Consider the following 15,879-nt stretch of genomic DNA (forward strand, 5'->3'; position numbering starts at 1 on the left):
AAGGACGTCTTTGGGAACTCTGGAGAACATTCAAAATATTGTCACCGAGTTAAAGGCCCAAGCAGTTGAAGCTTTTCAGAGATGCTACCAAGATTGCGAACAACGACTCCGCCGGTGTACAGTTGCCGAAGGGAACTATTTTGAAGGGAACAACATTGTTCATTCTTCCCCCACACACTAATCCTTCCCGTGCATTTACCATCAAACAGTTCCTTTGCAACAAGAGACCAGACCATAACTTCCAATAGACCTATTTCCTCTCCTATACTTCCCAGCACATCTCCACTAGCCTCACGCCATACACACGTTTCAGATGTCACCAACCACCTTTCGTCCTCTCTTATTAGTGTCCATATTTCAGCTCCATAAAGTGACCGCACTCCAGACGAAACACTTGACTTATCTTTTCCTGAGAACATTATTCAGCTTTGCCGGCCGGGGTGGCCGAGCGGTTCTAGGCGCTACAAACTGGAACCGCGCGATCGCTACGGTCGCAGGTTCGAATCCTGTCTCGGGCATGGATGTGTGTGATGTCCTTAGGTTAGTTAGGTTTAAGTAGTTCTAAGTTCTAGGGGACTGATGACCTCAGATGTTAAATCCCATAGTGCTCAGAGCCATTATTCAGCTTTCCAAACAATAAATTCCTGTTTCTATTGAAATTTCTATAAACTGAAATACCTTTTTCCGGCTGCAGTCCAGTATTTATTTACGCTATAGACGCGTTTTGCCTTATATACAGACTGATGACCATAGATGTTAAGTCCCATAGTGCTCAGAGCCTTATATACAAAAGGCATCTCCAGTAAAACTGTATTATTAGAGATTAAATCCGCTGAAGATGATTTAAAATGCGAAATGAGCTTGGAGCGTAAATCACTATAGAAACTACATATTTACGTGGGGCACTTGTAAAACTGCAATATTGTTTCAGGCGCCATATCATCCAATGTATTCTATTCCCTTAGCCAAGTTCCAAATAAAAAGAGGAACCGGCACGTAAACGTCCTGTCAGGATTGCTTCATGTTCAGTTTATGTCAGCTTTTCCCACTCACTCACGTTTGAAATTAGCGATACATTTAAAAATATGGTTAAGGAAGGGTGCTTTGTAAATACTACTCGGAGGAAAGTCGTTCTTATAAACCACGACTGAATATCATCATCTCTGAAAAGTGGCAAATAGTGTGTGAATCATCATTCATAAACATGAGAGTAATTGAAAGTCGTTGGTTTCAAAGAGAGTGTGTGTGTGTGTGTGTGTGTGTGTGTGTGTGTGCGCGCGCGCGCGCATGCCTCTGAGCGTGTGGTTGCGGGCGAGAGAGAGCGAGAGCGAGAGAGAGAGAGAGAGAGAGAGAGAGAGAGAGAGAGAGAGAGACGGCTCAGGGATCAGCGGCAGTAGAACATTTGAGGCATTTACCCGTGTTGCAACATCATTAATCGTGAGGCTCGGCAATTATCGTCCATTCCTGATACAGTCACTAGATTAACGCGTGTGGTATCGCCACTCGATAGTAATTACAGGAACGGAGTAATTGATCGTCGAATTATCTTCTTCTTCCTATTCCTCCTTGGCGTCAGCACTCAAGTAAATACTTCCACCAACATGACGCCTAATCTGTAGCTCCGTGTGTACTGGCTCCAACCTGGTGTCGATCCAAAAAGCGCGTGTTGTCTCCTCGAAGTCCAACTAAGAAGTGTGGGCACAGTGATATATCTCTGGGTCTTGTTTAGAGACTGCTACCTGGAGCAAAACAGTTGTCTTACGAAGTGCGTTTACATCTTGTGACCATTATAGCTCGGTACGTTTTCAGCATTTTCTGAAGTTTACCTGGCTCTGGCTACTTTTTACCGCCAATTTCACCTTACAGATGGATCACTGCGAAAGCGGGATCTTTCTCACACTGGGCTTCGTTTTAAAGAAAATTGCAATCTTGGCGATAACTGATGACTTGTTAACACCTGAGTAACTTCACTACTTTATCGTCGACTCGGCATTATGCATAGAAGTAGTATTATAAGTGTTTAATAACTAATGATGTTTTATATCAAATTTTAGCATAGTTCACGTCTTCCCGTTGTTTTTCTTCGATTGTGAAATATCAACATGATGTCGAGACCCTTTATGGATGTGGCAGCACTGAATGTTAGAGGGCAGTTATGGCAATGATGAATTAAAGTACCTTTATATACACAGCGCAAAAATCACGTACTCACGTGGAAACCAAAAGCCCGCAAGTAAATTTGACATAGGGAAAGAATCGTCTGCTGTTCTGAGGATTATGCTGGGGTAGTAAAAACCATATACATGTCAGACTGGCATCGACTGTCTCATTTTTGAAAATAACTGAAATTCAGAGAGATGATACTGCAGATTATACTCCTGGATTAGCGTTCTTAGTAAATCCTTACAGCGTTGGCGTGAGGTGTCAACTGCCTATCTGTGTTCATGCGAGTGTTTTGAGGAAGATACTGCAGTAGTCCTCCTTGTCCGTAGGACTGGACTGCAAGACTATTATTGGATTCAAATGACCTTGTAATGGACGTTCCATCGAGTGGAGCGATAGGGTCATCAGGCAGCCAGTCGTAGTGTGTTTTCATGCGCCACGTGCAGGTATATACAGAGCCTCGTCAAGCGTGCCTGGCCGCACACCGGTAACAATGTCTTGCCAGTGAAACTTGACAGTCACAAAGTTATTTTATTGAAGCTATAGTTATAACCAATGTTAACACTCAGAGGGTCAAGTAGGATTCTTTTTAAATTTTTTTGAGCCCATCAATTTACGTGACTTGTTATTTTTGGACACTGCAGTCTCATAAATACATTTATATTTATGTAATACAGAAATTACACTACATTGACAAATTTTATATCTTCCAGACTAATACAATAATAATAATAATAATAATAATAATAATAATAAATATTTTAGCAGCCACAGGTCGTAGTTCGCTTTGTGTGATCCTGTACGAGTCTAAACAATTTAAATAAACAAATAAGTGTTTTTCTAATGATGAAAATACAGGGCGGCCATTAAGTTTCTTTATAGGTGAAATGATTTCATTGTAACTTGAATGATAAGTTATTTGTTCAAAATATCCACCTGCACTGGCCGATACGCCTCCATATTCTCCAACTCACCCACTGTAACAACTGCAATGTCACGTCCTGAAAGCCTTTAAGCATACTCGCTTGCAGACCATCGACCACGTATGATTTTCATATCCACCACAGGTAGCTGTCTGGTGAGGTCCAGACCAAGGCAGTGAAGGATAAGGGCCGGGCGAATTTCGGGACCCAAGTGCCGTCCTCCAGCCAGAAAAGATCATTCAAATGTTGTGAACGGTTTGTGGGAAGTGGACGGGAGCTTCATTATGTTGGTAAACAGCCTTGGCGTTCATGCCCAAAGCCTCAAGTTTCTGAAAAAGCCAAACATTCAACATCTCCAGATAAGTAATGTGGGGCACTAAACCCTCAAAGAGGTGCGGACCAACAATGTGTTCTTCAGTCATCCCCGCCCTAAGTATGACGTATGGAGGATCGTTCTCAGTGTCTTGGTAAGCTTGTGAGTCTTCCTTTGCTCTTATGGAACTCTGATAAATAGTACATTCATCAGAGGAAAGAATGCACTTCCGACAAGGCCTCCAACTTCTTGCATGCTTCCTCCTGGCACTTTGTCATAGTTCATTAGCTCAGTGATGGCCGTTGATGGGAATGTTTGCAGGCCTAAGTTCTTTTTCGGTGGAGTTGCTTTGTCCTCTTTTTAATTCCGATTCTGAAGCACACTTTTTGGTTCACTTGTAGGGTAAAAACATCATTGACGCTCTAATTACAGCACTTTGATGACCAGAGTGGGGACATCCAAAAACTTCTTAAGCGAAAAGATTTCTTCTCCCACCTGATCCAAGCCTGACGTCTTCGTGTCTTCTACCGAAACGTTCAATAAACCTGTCCATCACCTATGTCATATTCTCTTCGTGCTCCCGTTCATTGACCCACGCACTTATCACTCAGCACTACTTCAAAGCGACGTCGCTGGTATCTGCCATAGTTCTTCGCCAAATACCGAAAGGAGAACAATGAACTGCTCAACGCACAGAAATTATTCTCTTCCCTGGGCCTGGCAGTTAAGGGGCACTCACATTGCAATTCACGTGAGCAGCACTGTGGCCATATCAGTAGTTGGGATGGGAGATTCATATCGTAAATATCTTACCATCTTATACCGTTATATGCATTTATTTCACGTCGAAGGTTATTTTCTGGCGACACTGTCGAATGGACACAAAGGAAAAATATAAAGTCATGATATTATGCCAACTTATATTCTACGTTCAAGGTTTCATCAGTTTTCAAATTAATTAGAAACTAAAACTCCACTTCCCGCCAGTTCTGTCCCAAATTGTATATAACTTGACTTAGCACCCGTTTGCGTTCCATCTATACGTCTTTCTGGTATAGTCTGCGTCTGGTATGAAAGCCAGTGATTTTGTGAGACGTCGTGGAATCATTCGGATCCCTTTGATGGAAAGTTGAATTGGAGCAATGGTACTGCTCTCTGGTCCTTTCGCACATCGTCATTGTACAGTTCGTCTCCTGTGGTGCAGTGAAAGGCACATCCGCAGGTATGGCAAACCCAAAGTTGGTTTTGGTGGCGATAGAACATTCTGCCTTGGGGTCGGTGAAGACTGCGTGTAGCTGCGGCGACGAGTTGAAGAGGGGCAGGTGTCGGAGAATAACGTTCGGGCAACGAGTTACAGGACCAGCTCACTGATCTTTGCATGGGGAGCAACAGCCAACATTGACTTTAGGAAGATGAAGAAGGCAGACTACACCCATGACGTCACCAGGCCGTTACTCGAATGTTATGCAAATTGGCTCTTCGCACAGGTCACAGTTTGTTATGATCGTCAACTTTACGTATTCAAGAATATCCTGCCTGTTCCTTGATTTCTACTCATTTTCCTGATTTTGTCTGTGTCGCTTCTTATCACCAGCAATTCAACAAAGAATTTATTTTGTATATCTTAAGTCAATTCGTCTGGTTATATGCCTCGTGTAGCAACCACGATGAAGTACTGTCGTTCCTAATTTTTTCCTCCACAACGTTTCTTGCTGTTGTTTGTGTAGCAGCTCTTAATATCTGGACGGTTTGTAGCGAAAAGCAGGAAGACCTGCAGCGGATCGACGTTTGGCGCAAGTGAACGGGGAGCTTCTCTTAAATTACCGTCCCATCATGGCTGTGCAGTATTTAAATAAATTTCGTAAGTCCAAAACCAGATGAAGATTTTAACAGCCTTCTTCCGTATACGGGAACTGAATTGTAATGAAGGTTTCCATGTGGTTTCCGGCACGACCACCGTTTGTTTCCTCTCGATATTCTCTTATGGAGCACATTAATTCGTTAGTGTTGAAACAACAGATAAAACCAAAGAGGGTATACTGGCTAGCGTTCAATTTTTTTAATACTTTGATTGCTGCAAATTAGGAATCTTACAGTGTGTACCCTGGGAGCACATACATCAAGATTGGTGTGCATCACATAGTCTATAATTATTACTCTTTGTTCGGCATCCATTTTTAATGTTTTTTCGCACGCCACGCGGAGCATTAAAAATTGAGACATTCTTATTGTATATAAAGTCAAGCATTCTTGCTTGTAACGTAAAATAAAGAACTGGTTTTGTTAGCTTCTTTGCTTGGTACTGTCGAACCGTCTTGTTCTTTATTTCTTACCACGCTACGCTCAAAGTGGCTCCTGTCACAGTTTGTCCACTTCAGCCACCTGTAACTGAAGTTTCTCCTTAATCTTAGAAGTTAGTGACTTCTGGTATTTAGCAGTCGTTTGATTTTTATAGTCGCCAAACTATTTTTAAGTTGTGCAGAATAAAGTATAATAACTCATTTGTTTTGTTTTGTTGTAGGCAGGTGGCATTGGCGGACCTTGTGATTGTAAATAAGGTGGACCTCGCGACACTCGAGCAAATCGACGCTTTGCGTACGGAGGTCTCGTGAGTATCGTACACATTATAATGCCTCAGTCTGTCGTAGAAACCACTTTTCTGTCTATTCCAGTTTTTGCTCTAGGTATTTTTCTCTCATCTCCAAAAACATAGCCGTATAGAGCGTTAACTGCTTTCCTTGTTACTGTGTAGAGCATATACAGATGACACGTCAAAAATCTATCAGGACGAAATCTTGGATTCTCTCTTGACTCAGATCAGCGCGTGAGATGTGGCAGAAACGAAACCTGAATGGTATGCATTTTTGTAAATCACAGATTTTAGGTGGTCATGTGGAAAAAATTGATAAGAAACAAAGACATCGTTATGGATGAGAAAAGTTCACCGAGCAGTTAAACTATAATTCAAATAACAGAGTTCCGCTACTGACTTGGGGTATGCAGTAAAGAACGAGTTTTGTTTTAGATATTTGGAAATACTCTGTAGTATTTTTTAATCGATTTTAATTCCTTTTGGTTTTATTCTTTTGCGGCTCATAGGAAACTACTGCTTATCAACCAAGATTTTATCAGTCTTCCTGAATTCAAACGACGTTGAAAGTGTACTTACTCAAGAACTTAAGCCTCCTGTTTTAATGAATTTTTTTAATGTAACATGTATTATTGCTGCGTGTCCGTGGTGTCGAAAAATTTAAGTTCATCGGTTACCTTGAGTGCTTTCCATCACGATGGACAAGGGCGATGAATAAGTTATCTCGCCTACTGCTTAGACATCCCGCTCAGCGGTGAGGCTTCGTTAGAATCATAAGCGGCAGGCGTAGCGGTACATACTCGGCCACCGTAGCGGTACATACTCGGACACACTATTAAATAGTATAGTTATGGCTCTTCCAATATGAATTTCTGACTTTGTGAAAACATACTTACTGCTAGATTTTCCACGCGAACTATGGTAGCACGATCATACTGCCCTTCATGGCTCACTATGGCACAGCATTCTTATCCTTGGATCGTGTTTATTAGCGTGCTATTCTCCACGCCTATCAGCTAACCTCACAACGATGATTGATTTCACCTTGCAACTAGACTCTAAGCGATTGTTTCAGTAAGCAGTGAAAAGTGAAAAATTGTAGTCCGCTTTAAGTACAGTTTGCTTATGCTACGTTCATAAGGGCGGTTTCATCTGATACTCTGTAACAAATGTTTGTTCACAATGTATTCATGTCTAATAACTGAGCGATTTTGATACAGATCACCGTCGGTTATTGCAAACGTTGTTTGCTTCGTTATCTGTTCTAATAGAGAGAGGTCCGAGCGCAGACAGAGACTTATCCACAGTCGCTCTTCCCGCGAACCGCACGCGACTTGAACAGGAAAAGGGGGGAAGCGACTCCAGTATACAGATAGCGTAAAGTGGCTTCTGGAGCACAGATGTAGACGTAAACATAATAAAGAATAATTATTTTTAGTATATTGACACCCTATATTTTTCTTTTAGTGTTGTAGCATTTATTATGTCTCGGCAACGTAATGAGTCTGGGAGGAGGGGCGATAATGGAATATCCTGTGACGGTGTTCGCTTGAAGCATGATAAAATCGTGATCTCTTTTCTGAGGAAGCATTGATGGTCATTACCGCGAAAATAAGAAAAGATATCTAAGGGACTAAGCACGTGGGTGCTTCTTAACATACCTAATGCGCTACTCTATCCGTGCATTGCTACTCTTACTCTCAAGGAAGAGATACGTTACCTCTACACATTAGTTATTATTTGTTTCAGAATAGTGTTTGCTGATTTTGTGGCCTCCCTCTTCATTCTGTTATACAGCATTTTCTAAAAGATAAGCATAACAGGTAAAAGAGGAAAATAGAAAGCAGAAAGTAGAGCAAATTACAAATGACAGTCCCCAAAAGTTAGAATTCCGCCATTGCTATAGAAAAGGAGCACTCCCCAGTAATTCAAATATTTAAAAAATGCAATGCATTAGACCAATAATGTCAGTAGTGTAAGAACTCCAGTGTTTCGTTCGAAAAAGGTTCAAATGGCTCTGAGCACTATGGGGCTTAACTTCTGAGGTCATCAGTCCCCTAGAACTTAGAACTGCTTAAACCCAACCAACCTAAGGACATCACACACATCCATGCCCGAGGCAGGATTCGAACCTGCGATCGTAGCTGTCGCGCGCTTCGAGACTGTAGCGCCTAGAACCTTGAGGCCCCCCGGCCGGCCCAGTGTTTCGTGGCGGTAACCTTGAGTAAAATGTTCTCTGGCTTCTAGTCGCATCAAGTGAAGCGACATTAATACTAATAAATCGCATGTATAAAAGTCGTTTTTAATATCATTAGTTACATTTTAAGAAAATGTTTAAAATGACGCAATTCAACGTTGGGCGCATTAGTTGAGAAACAAAACATTTCAAATGACAAAAACGACAACAAAATGAAACAGAACAGTAAAATAAATGTTGTATAGGCGTTCAGAATAACAGTTCATTGCTATTCGTTTAAACTTGTGCATTTGATTGCTAGTAAATTGGACACACCATGAGGAAAGTTCGGAACACCGCTTTTCCCCGTTCCTATTGAATCGATGTGACAACTTATTGCTCTGCTAAATCACGAGATAATAATAAAAATTCTGTTTTATCTTGAAGGAAAAAACTTGTTTCTTTAGCTCAATTGATCAGTGAAACGGTTCTTAAATATTCCCCAAAAAGTTAACATTGTTATGTTTTCCCCTTTTTTAAGGACAGCTACACAGTGTATGCTAATGAACTCGTAGACAGGGAAAAGTGCATGTTCTTAGCTGATGCTGAATTTTCCATGTCTTTTGCAACTGACAGTTTTTTTCAGTGTCTCCTCATCGTATTTTGATTTATTTGAAACTGCCATACTGACAGTTATACCTGAAAAATGAAAGACAGCTTCAGTATATTTGTCTGTGTGGCCACTATCGTAGTGTCCGAGACTGGAGCCAATACAATGGGTATAAAGAGACTTACTGCTGTTCAAAACTTGTCAGAAGGAGGTCCAAAATTCGTATGAAGATTGTCAGTGTACCGCTAGTAACATCGATGTCACTTAACAATGGATTTCTCACCACCGACAAGGACAAAAAGAAAGTGTCGTGAGAAACAACACGCAAGCATTTTGCTCTGCAACTGCAGAAAGTCAGCTATTTCATGTAAATGTGTAAGCAAACTTGTTCGCCGCTGGAATCTGTCCGCCGCTGGGGAGAGCGCTGCTATAGTAGACAGTCTGTCGTCATTTAGCGTTAGCTTGCAATCAGGTACTTGGACTGGTATCGGTACTTGAAGCTAGTTTAGTTTGAGGCACAAACAACGTAGTGTGACAAAGAAATGAAGATTTTACTGTAATTGTATGGTCAAAATTCACTCATTTAAATCAAAGTGTGTTAAGCATATACACTCCTGGAAATGGAAAAAAGAACACATTGACACCGGTGTGTCAGACCCACCATACTTGCTCCGGACACTGCGAGAGGGCTGTACAAGCAATGATCACACGCACGGCACAGCGGACACACCAGGAACCGCGGTGTTGGCCGTCGGATGGCGCTAGCTGCGCAGCATTTGTGCACCGCCGCCGTCAGTGTCAGCCAGTTTGCCGTGGCATACGGAGCTCCATCGCAGTCTTTAACACTGGTAGCATGCCGCGACAGCGTGGACGTGAACCGGATGTGCAGTTGACGGACTTTGAGCGAGGGCGTATAGTGGGCATGCGGGAGGCCGGGTGGACGTACCGCCGAATTGCTCAACACGTGGGGCGTGAGGTCTCCACAGTACATCGATGTTGTCGCCAGTGGTCGGCGGAAGGTGCACGTGCCCGTCGACCTGGGACCGGACCGCAGCGACGCACGGATGCACGCCAAGACCGTAGGATCCTACGCAGTGCCGTAGGGGACCGCACCGCCACTTCCCAGCAAATTAGGGACACTGTTGCTCCTGGGGTATCGGCGAGGACCATTCGCAACCGTCTCCATGAAGCTGGGCTACGGTCCCGCACACCGTTAGGCCGTCTTCCGCTCACGCCCCAACATCGTGCAGCCCGCCTCCAGTGGTGTCGCGACAGGCGTGAATGGAGGGACGAATGGAGACGTGTCGTCTTCAGCGATGAGAGTCGCTTCTGCCGTGGTGCCAATGATGGTCGTATGCGTGTTTGGCGCCGTGCAGGTGAGCGCCACAATCAGGACTGCATACGACCGAGGCACACAGGGCCAACACCCGGCATCATGGTGTGGGGAGCGATCTCCTACACTGGCCGTACACCACTGGTGATCGTCGAGGGGACACTGAATAGTGCACGGTACATCCAAACCGTCATCGAACCCATCGTTCTACCATTCCTAGACCGGCAAGGGAACTTGCTGTTCCAACAGGACAATGCACGTCCGCATGTATCCCGTGCCACCCAACGTGCTCTAGAAGGTGTAAGTCAACTACCCTGGCCAGCAAGATCTCCGGATCTGTCCCCCATGTTTGGGACTGGATGAAGCGTCGTCTCACGCGGTCTGCACGTCCAGCACGAACGCTGGTCCAACTGAGGCGCCAGGTGGAAATGGCATGGCAAGTCGTTCCACAGGACTACATCCAGCATCTCTACGATCGTCTCCATAGGAGAATAGCAGCCTGCATTGCTGCGAAAGGTGGATATACACTGTACTAGTGCCGACATTGTGCATGCTCTGTTGCCTGTGTCTATGTGCCTGTGGTTCTGTCAGTGTGATCATGTGATGTATCTGACCCCAGGAATGTGTCAATAAAGTTTCCCCTTCCTGGGACTATGAATTCACGGTGTTCTTATTTCAATTTCCAGGAGTGTAATATACCAGGTCGAATCTGAAAGCATTTGCCCCTTTATTTAGCGAAATTACGGCTGCATATGCGAAGTCAACGTATCCACTCCTAGCGGTGGACCACTCTTGGACCTACCCTTCCTGATCTGCCGGTAGCTACGCGGCACGGCGCTGCAGTCAGTCCGTCCACGACGTACGAGGAACAAACTGTCACTGGTTTTCCATAGAGCAAGGGAAGAACGCCCATCGAAAACCACATCGGAATGCTGTCCACGTATGGGGGTAAGTGTATCGCTTTGGGAAGTGTGAGGCGGTGAGTTCTGATTTCGCAAAAGGCGGTGAAGACTTACAGGAGAGTGAGCGTTCAGGGAGACCGCGTTTGTCACTGACTGACAACATTTCCCCCGTGGATGCAAAGGTGAAAGCGGATTGGCGTGTGCACACCAAGGTCATTTCGCAACAGCTTGCCATTTCGTGTGGGAGTCTTTACGACACCGACGTTAGGGCACCGGAAGATTTCATGTCGGTGGGTGACTAAGCAGTTGGATGACATGATGAATGGCAAACGAATTTTTACTTTACTGAATCATCTGCAACGGTATGCTGAGGAGGGTGACAGTTTTCTGGATGTCATTGTTACTGGTTATGAAACGTGAATACTGTACTTCACGTTGAAATCGAAGCAGCAGAGCATGAGCATGGTGTAGGAACATCGGTGTTCACCTGTGACAAGTACATAAATAAATCCGTTCATTGCCATCTGTTGGCAGAGTGGTGTTAACGGTCTTCTGGGAACGTCTTGGTCAGCCCCTGCTGGATTTCATGCCACTAGATGTAACCATTAATGCCGACAGTTATTGTTCCACTGTCACGGCTGCGGGTCGCCATCAAGGAGAATGGTTCAAATCGCCCTGAGCATTATGCGATTTGACTTCTGAGGTCATCAGTCGCCTAGAACTTAGAACTATCTAAACCTAACTAACCTAAGGACACCACACACATCCATGCCCGAGGCAGGATTCGAACTTGTGACCGGATCGTTCGGCTCCAGACTGTAGCGCCTAGAACCGCACGGCCACTCCGGCCGGCGCCATCAAGGAGAAGCGCTGATGGATTGTCGATGTCAACATCGTGGTTATCCTCCATGACAGTGCGAGACAACATGCGGCAATCAGAACCGCAGACAAACTCCCGTCACAGGGAGAGTCTGTACCACGTACCATACAGGCCGGACCTCGCCTCCGGTGATTTATACGTTTTCGGTCCGCTGATGAAGTTCCTGACAGGATAGCAATTCACGTGCAACGATCAATTCAAGAGAGCAGTCCGACGGAGGGTCCACAGTCAGTCAAACAAATCCTACCACAGCGGAATTCCAAATGTAGTTCTGCGATGGGATAAATGTCTGAACCGGTGTGCAGACTAAGTAGAAAAATAGTGTAAGGTAAGCAGAATAATACATATATTTGTAATTACCTGTATGTACCGTTTTTCAGATGATAAAAAATAGGGGCAAAGACTTTTTGATTCACCCTCACATTAATCAATAAGTGTTCAAATTTTTATAACGATTTGCTGTGTGTTATTGGGGCGAGAGAGAGAGAAAGACCGAGAGCAGATATGTTACTCATTAGGTGCCGAAGTAATTTTGATTGTTTTTATTGTGATGTGTTTGCTTTCAACATGCGATTATTCATTTTCACCAAGGTGAAGGTGACCGTTGGATAGATTCCTTTATGTATACAGGGCTATTACAAATGATTGAAGCGATTTCATAAATTCACTGTAGCTCCATTCATTGACATATGGTCACGACACACTACAGATACGTAGAAAAACTCATAAAGTTTTGTTCGGCTGAAGCCGCACTTCAGGTTTCTGCCGCCAGAGCGGTCGAGAGCGCAGTGAGACAAAATGGCGACAGGAGCCGAGAAAACGTATGTCGTGCTTGAAATGCACTTACATCAGTCAGTTATAACAGTGCAACGACACTTCAGGACGAAGTGCAACAAAGATCCACCAACTGCTAACTCCATTCGGCGATGGCATGCGCAGTTTAAAGCTTCTGGATGCCTCTGTAAGGGGAAATCAACGGGTCGGCCTGCAGTGAGCGAAGAAACGGTTGAACGCGTGCGGGCAAGTTTGACGCGTAGCCGCGGAAGTCGACGAATAAAGCAAGCAGGGAGCTAAACGTACCACAGCCGACGGCTTGGAAAATCTTATGGAAAAGGCTAAAGCAGAAGCATTTCTTAAACAGGAGATTGGAAAACCGATGGATCGGTCGTGGTGGAGATCATGATCAGCAATTCATGTCATGGCCTCCACGCTCTCCCGACTTAACCCCATGCGATTTCTTTCTGTGGGGTTAAGTGAAAGATTCAGTGTTTAAACCTCCTCTACCAAGAAACGTGCCAGAACTGCGAGCTCGCATCAACGATGTTTTCGAACTCATTGATGGGGACATGCTGCGCCGAGTGTGGGAGGAACTTGATTATCGGCTTGATGTCTGCCGAATCACTAAAGGGGCACATATCGAACATTTGTGAATGCCTAAAAAAACTTTTTTGAGTTTTTGTATGTGTGTGCAAAGCATTGTGAAAATATCTCAAATAATAAAGTTATTGTAGAGCTGTGAAATCGCTTCAATCATTTGTAATAACGCTGTAGAAGAATGTCATTAGCGCTGGCACACTTCGGCTGGGAGGTAGTTGGCGGTTGGGGTGAGGCCAGGCGATGGCAACCTAAGATATCTGTTCACTCTTCTGAAAGAGTGACGTAATTCTTTTAGAAACGTCTATTAAGGATGGCAACAGAAAATAGCGCCAACGGTAACAATACGGCACGTTTTGAACACGTATAGCCGAGTGCGTTAACGCGCCGCTCCTGGGATACGGGGAGGCGAGTCAGCCCCTGATCAAATCCTCCTCGAGGGTTAACAATAAGGGCTGGTGAGCTGCTGAGCCTGGATTTGGTTTTTAGGTGGTTTCCCATATCCAACTAGGTAAATAATGGGCTGGTACTTGTATCGTCTCCGATACAGGATATGCGAACATTTAGAAAACGTTCTCCCACCTGACCATGATATTTACTATAGGTGCAGGCAGATGGGTTCACGACATCGGTCCCGGGGCAAATGGTGACGTCAGCAAGGGAATTCGGCCACTAACATTCCAATCTATATAAAATTGGCGACCCCGTAGAGAAACTGAAAATGGCATTGAAAATGAAGATGAAGGATACTAACTTTGAGAATGCATTGTGCACGGGTTCCCGGGTTCGATTCCCGGCGGGGTCAGGAATTTTCTCTGCCTCGTGATGGCTGGGTGTTGTGTGCTGTCCTTAGGTTAGTTAGGTTTAAGTAGTTCTAAGTTCTAGGGGACTGATGACCATAGATGTTAAGTCCCATAGTGCTCAGAGCCAATTGAACCATTTTTTTGCATTGTGCAAGATGGGTACTACTGTGTTCAGTGCAGGTTAAAAGCAAATGGAAAAACGAATTTCGCAACAGTGTTTGGACCACTTTAATAGTTACCAGTCATTTGCGTCGATCTGTTACTGTGGGTCCATTACTTAGCTCGAGGAACGAAACATTAAAGGAGGAATTCGTCTTAATTATTACCTTGCGAAAGATGAAAGTATTACTAGCAAATAGTACGTAAGACGTAGGGACAAGTACATGAAAAAGTACATGCGAAGTTTTTGAATTTAAAAAGAAAAATATCAAAACAAATCACCTTCCCACAAAGGCATTTTGTTAGTATGAAAATTAACGGTTTGTAGTAAAGATTATTAAACCATCTACCGAATTTGTTATTAGAAAACGTTCTGAGCCCAGTGTTTTGCCTTTTTACGGGCAGTGCTCTCCCCTCCCAAACTTGATTGCACAGAGGCTTTTATGTTTACGGAACAGCTGGTTCATCCCATTAGTTACTAGATCAAGAGCCTATATACTCTCTAAACTAATTTTATCAGTAGAGGAGAATGTTGTACCTTGAGGATAGCGTACCTAGGATCACGTGATGTTTTTTTGTTACCATCTAATGATTGGTTTTACAATTACATGAAGGAAAGCGCAGTAAAAACAGACTTACAATTTTCGCTAGTTTCTATAGTTTTTGTTGTTGTTAGACATGAGTTTGGGATTTGTGCAGCATTTGTGAATGTTTCGTGTTGTGCACATATATGTCCTGTACAGTATATTGAAAGTATCTGGAATATATAGTTAATTCCTCAGTTACATAATTTTATGTTGCTTAAAGTACTATATATTTTGGAACAATTTGCATAACATGTGGAAAAGCAAGCCGTACTTTCTCGGTCGTGCACCATCGTGTATTTGAAACAGGAGGTGGTCCTGTACCGGAATATGTGATACTTTGCAAATTAACTGAATTTCTGTAATGTCTTAATAATTTAACCCGTCATGAAAATGGAAATTTATTTTAGTTCCTATTTCAAACTGTATTTAACTGGCAACTGGTTTTTGATGACATTTGTTCTTAATTTGATTTCTCTTACTGATTACTGGTGTGCACTAGAGTAATAATGTAAGAGAGAGACGATTAAATACGGTATAGATAAGCTTTTCTCGATTAGAAAAGCTTTCAAAATTCAATAGAATATTTGTTTCTAGGCACTTGACCATGTTGTACGTGGAACATGTTTAGAAAACCTTGATTTTTGGGGGGAATCTTTTTAAATCTGAGAAAAAGACTGAGGCACACTCAAAGTGAATGCCTTCATTTCAAAATGGAATTAGAAGGATGGCTAGAGGCGAAAATCTGAAAAGTATCCCCAGGTGCAACATTCGCCCCACCCCCTCCCCCTCTCACGCTCTTTAAATGTATGACAGCCGTACGATCGAGGTAGTGGTGAATGTATATGCAACACTTTAATGACTGGCTTGTAGTACGTAGTCTTCATTTTAATTTTAAGAGATGTAACCACCACTGCCACTATATTAAGAAGGGGTGCTGACCACCTCTCTATTTAGCGCCCAAAATTAAACCCATCTTATCCAACCTCCCCTCACCTCCCTTTTTCCCATGTCTGTAATGTTCTATACTTTTCTGCATTGTATTGAAGATCTTAGAAAATCTGAGTGT

General features: G+C 43.5%; 1 protein-coding gene across 1 annotated transcript in view; it reads left to right on the forward strand.

Moving 5' to 3' along the window:
• Positions 1–15,879, forward strand: part of LOC126484169 (COBW domain-containing protein 1-like) — a 519,558-nt gene that overhangs the window by 291,928 nt on the left and 211,751 nt on the right. The window contains exon 7 of the mRNA XM_050107575.1: positions 5,921–6,007. Within this exon, the coding sequence (XP_049963532.1) occupies positions 5,921–6,007 (87 nt within the window). The remainder of the gene's footprint in view (positions 1–5,920; positions 6,008–15,879) is intronic.

This window comes from Schistocerca serialis, chromosome 6, assembly GCF_023864345.2.
Source record: "Schistocerca serialis cubense isolate TAMUIC-IGC-003099 chromosome 6, iqSchSeri2.2, whole genome shotgun sequence".
In the NCBI taxonomy this organism is placed as follows: Eukaryota; Metazoa; Arthropoda; class Insecta; order Orthoptera; family Acrididae; genus Schistocerca; species Schistocerca serialis.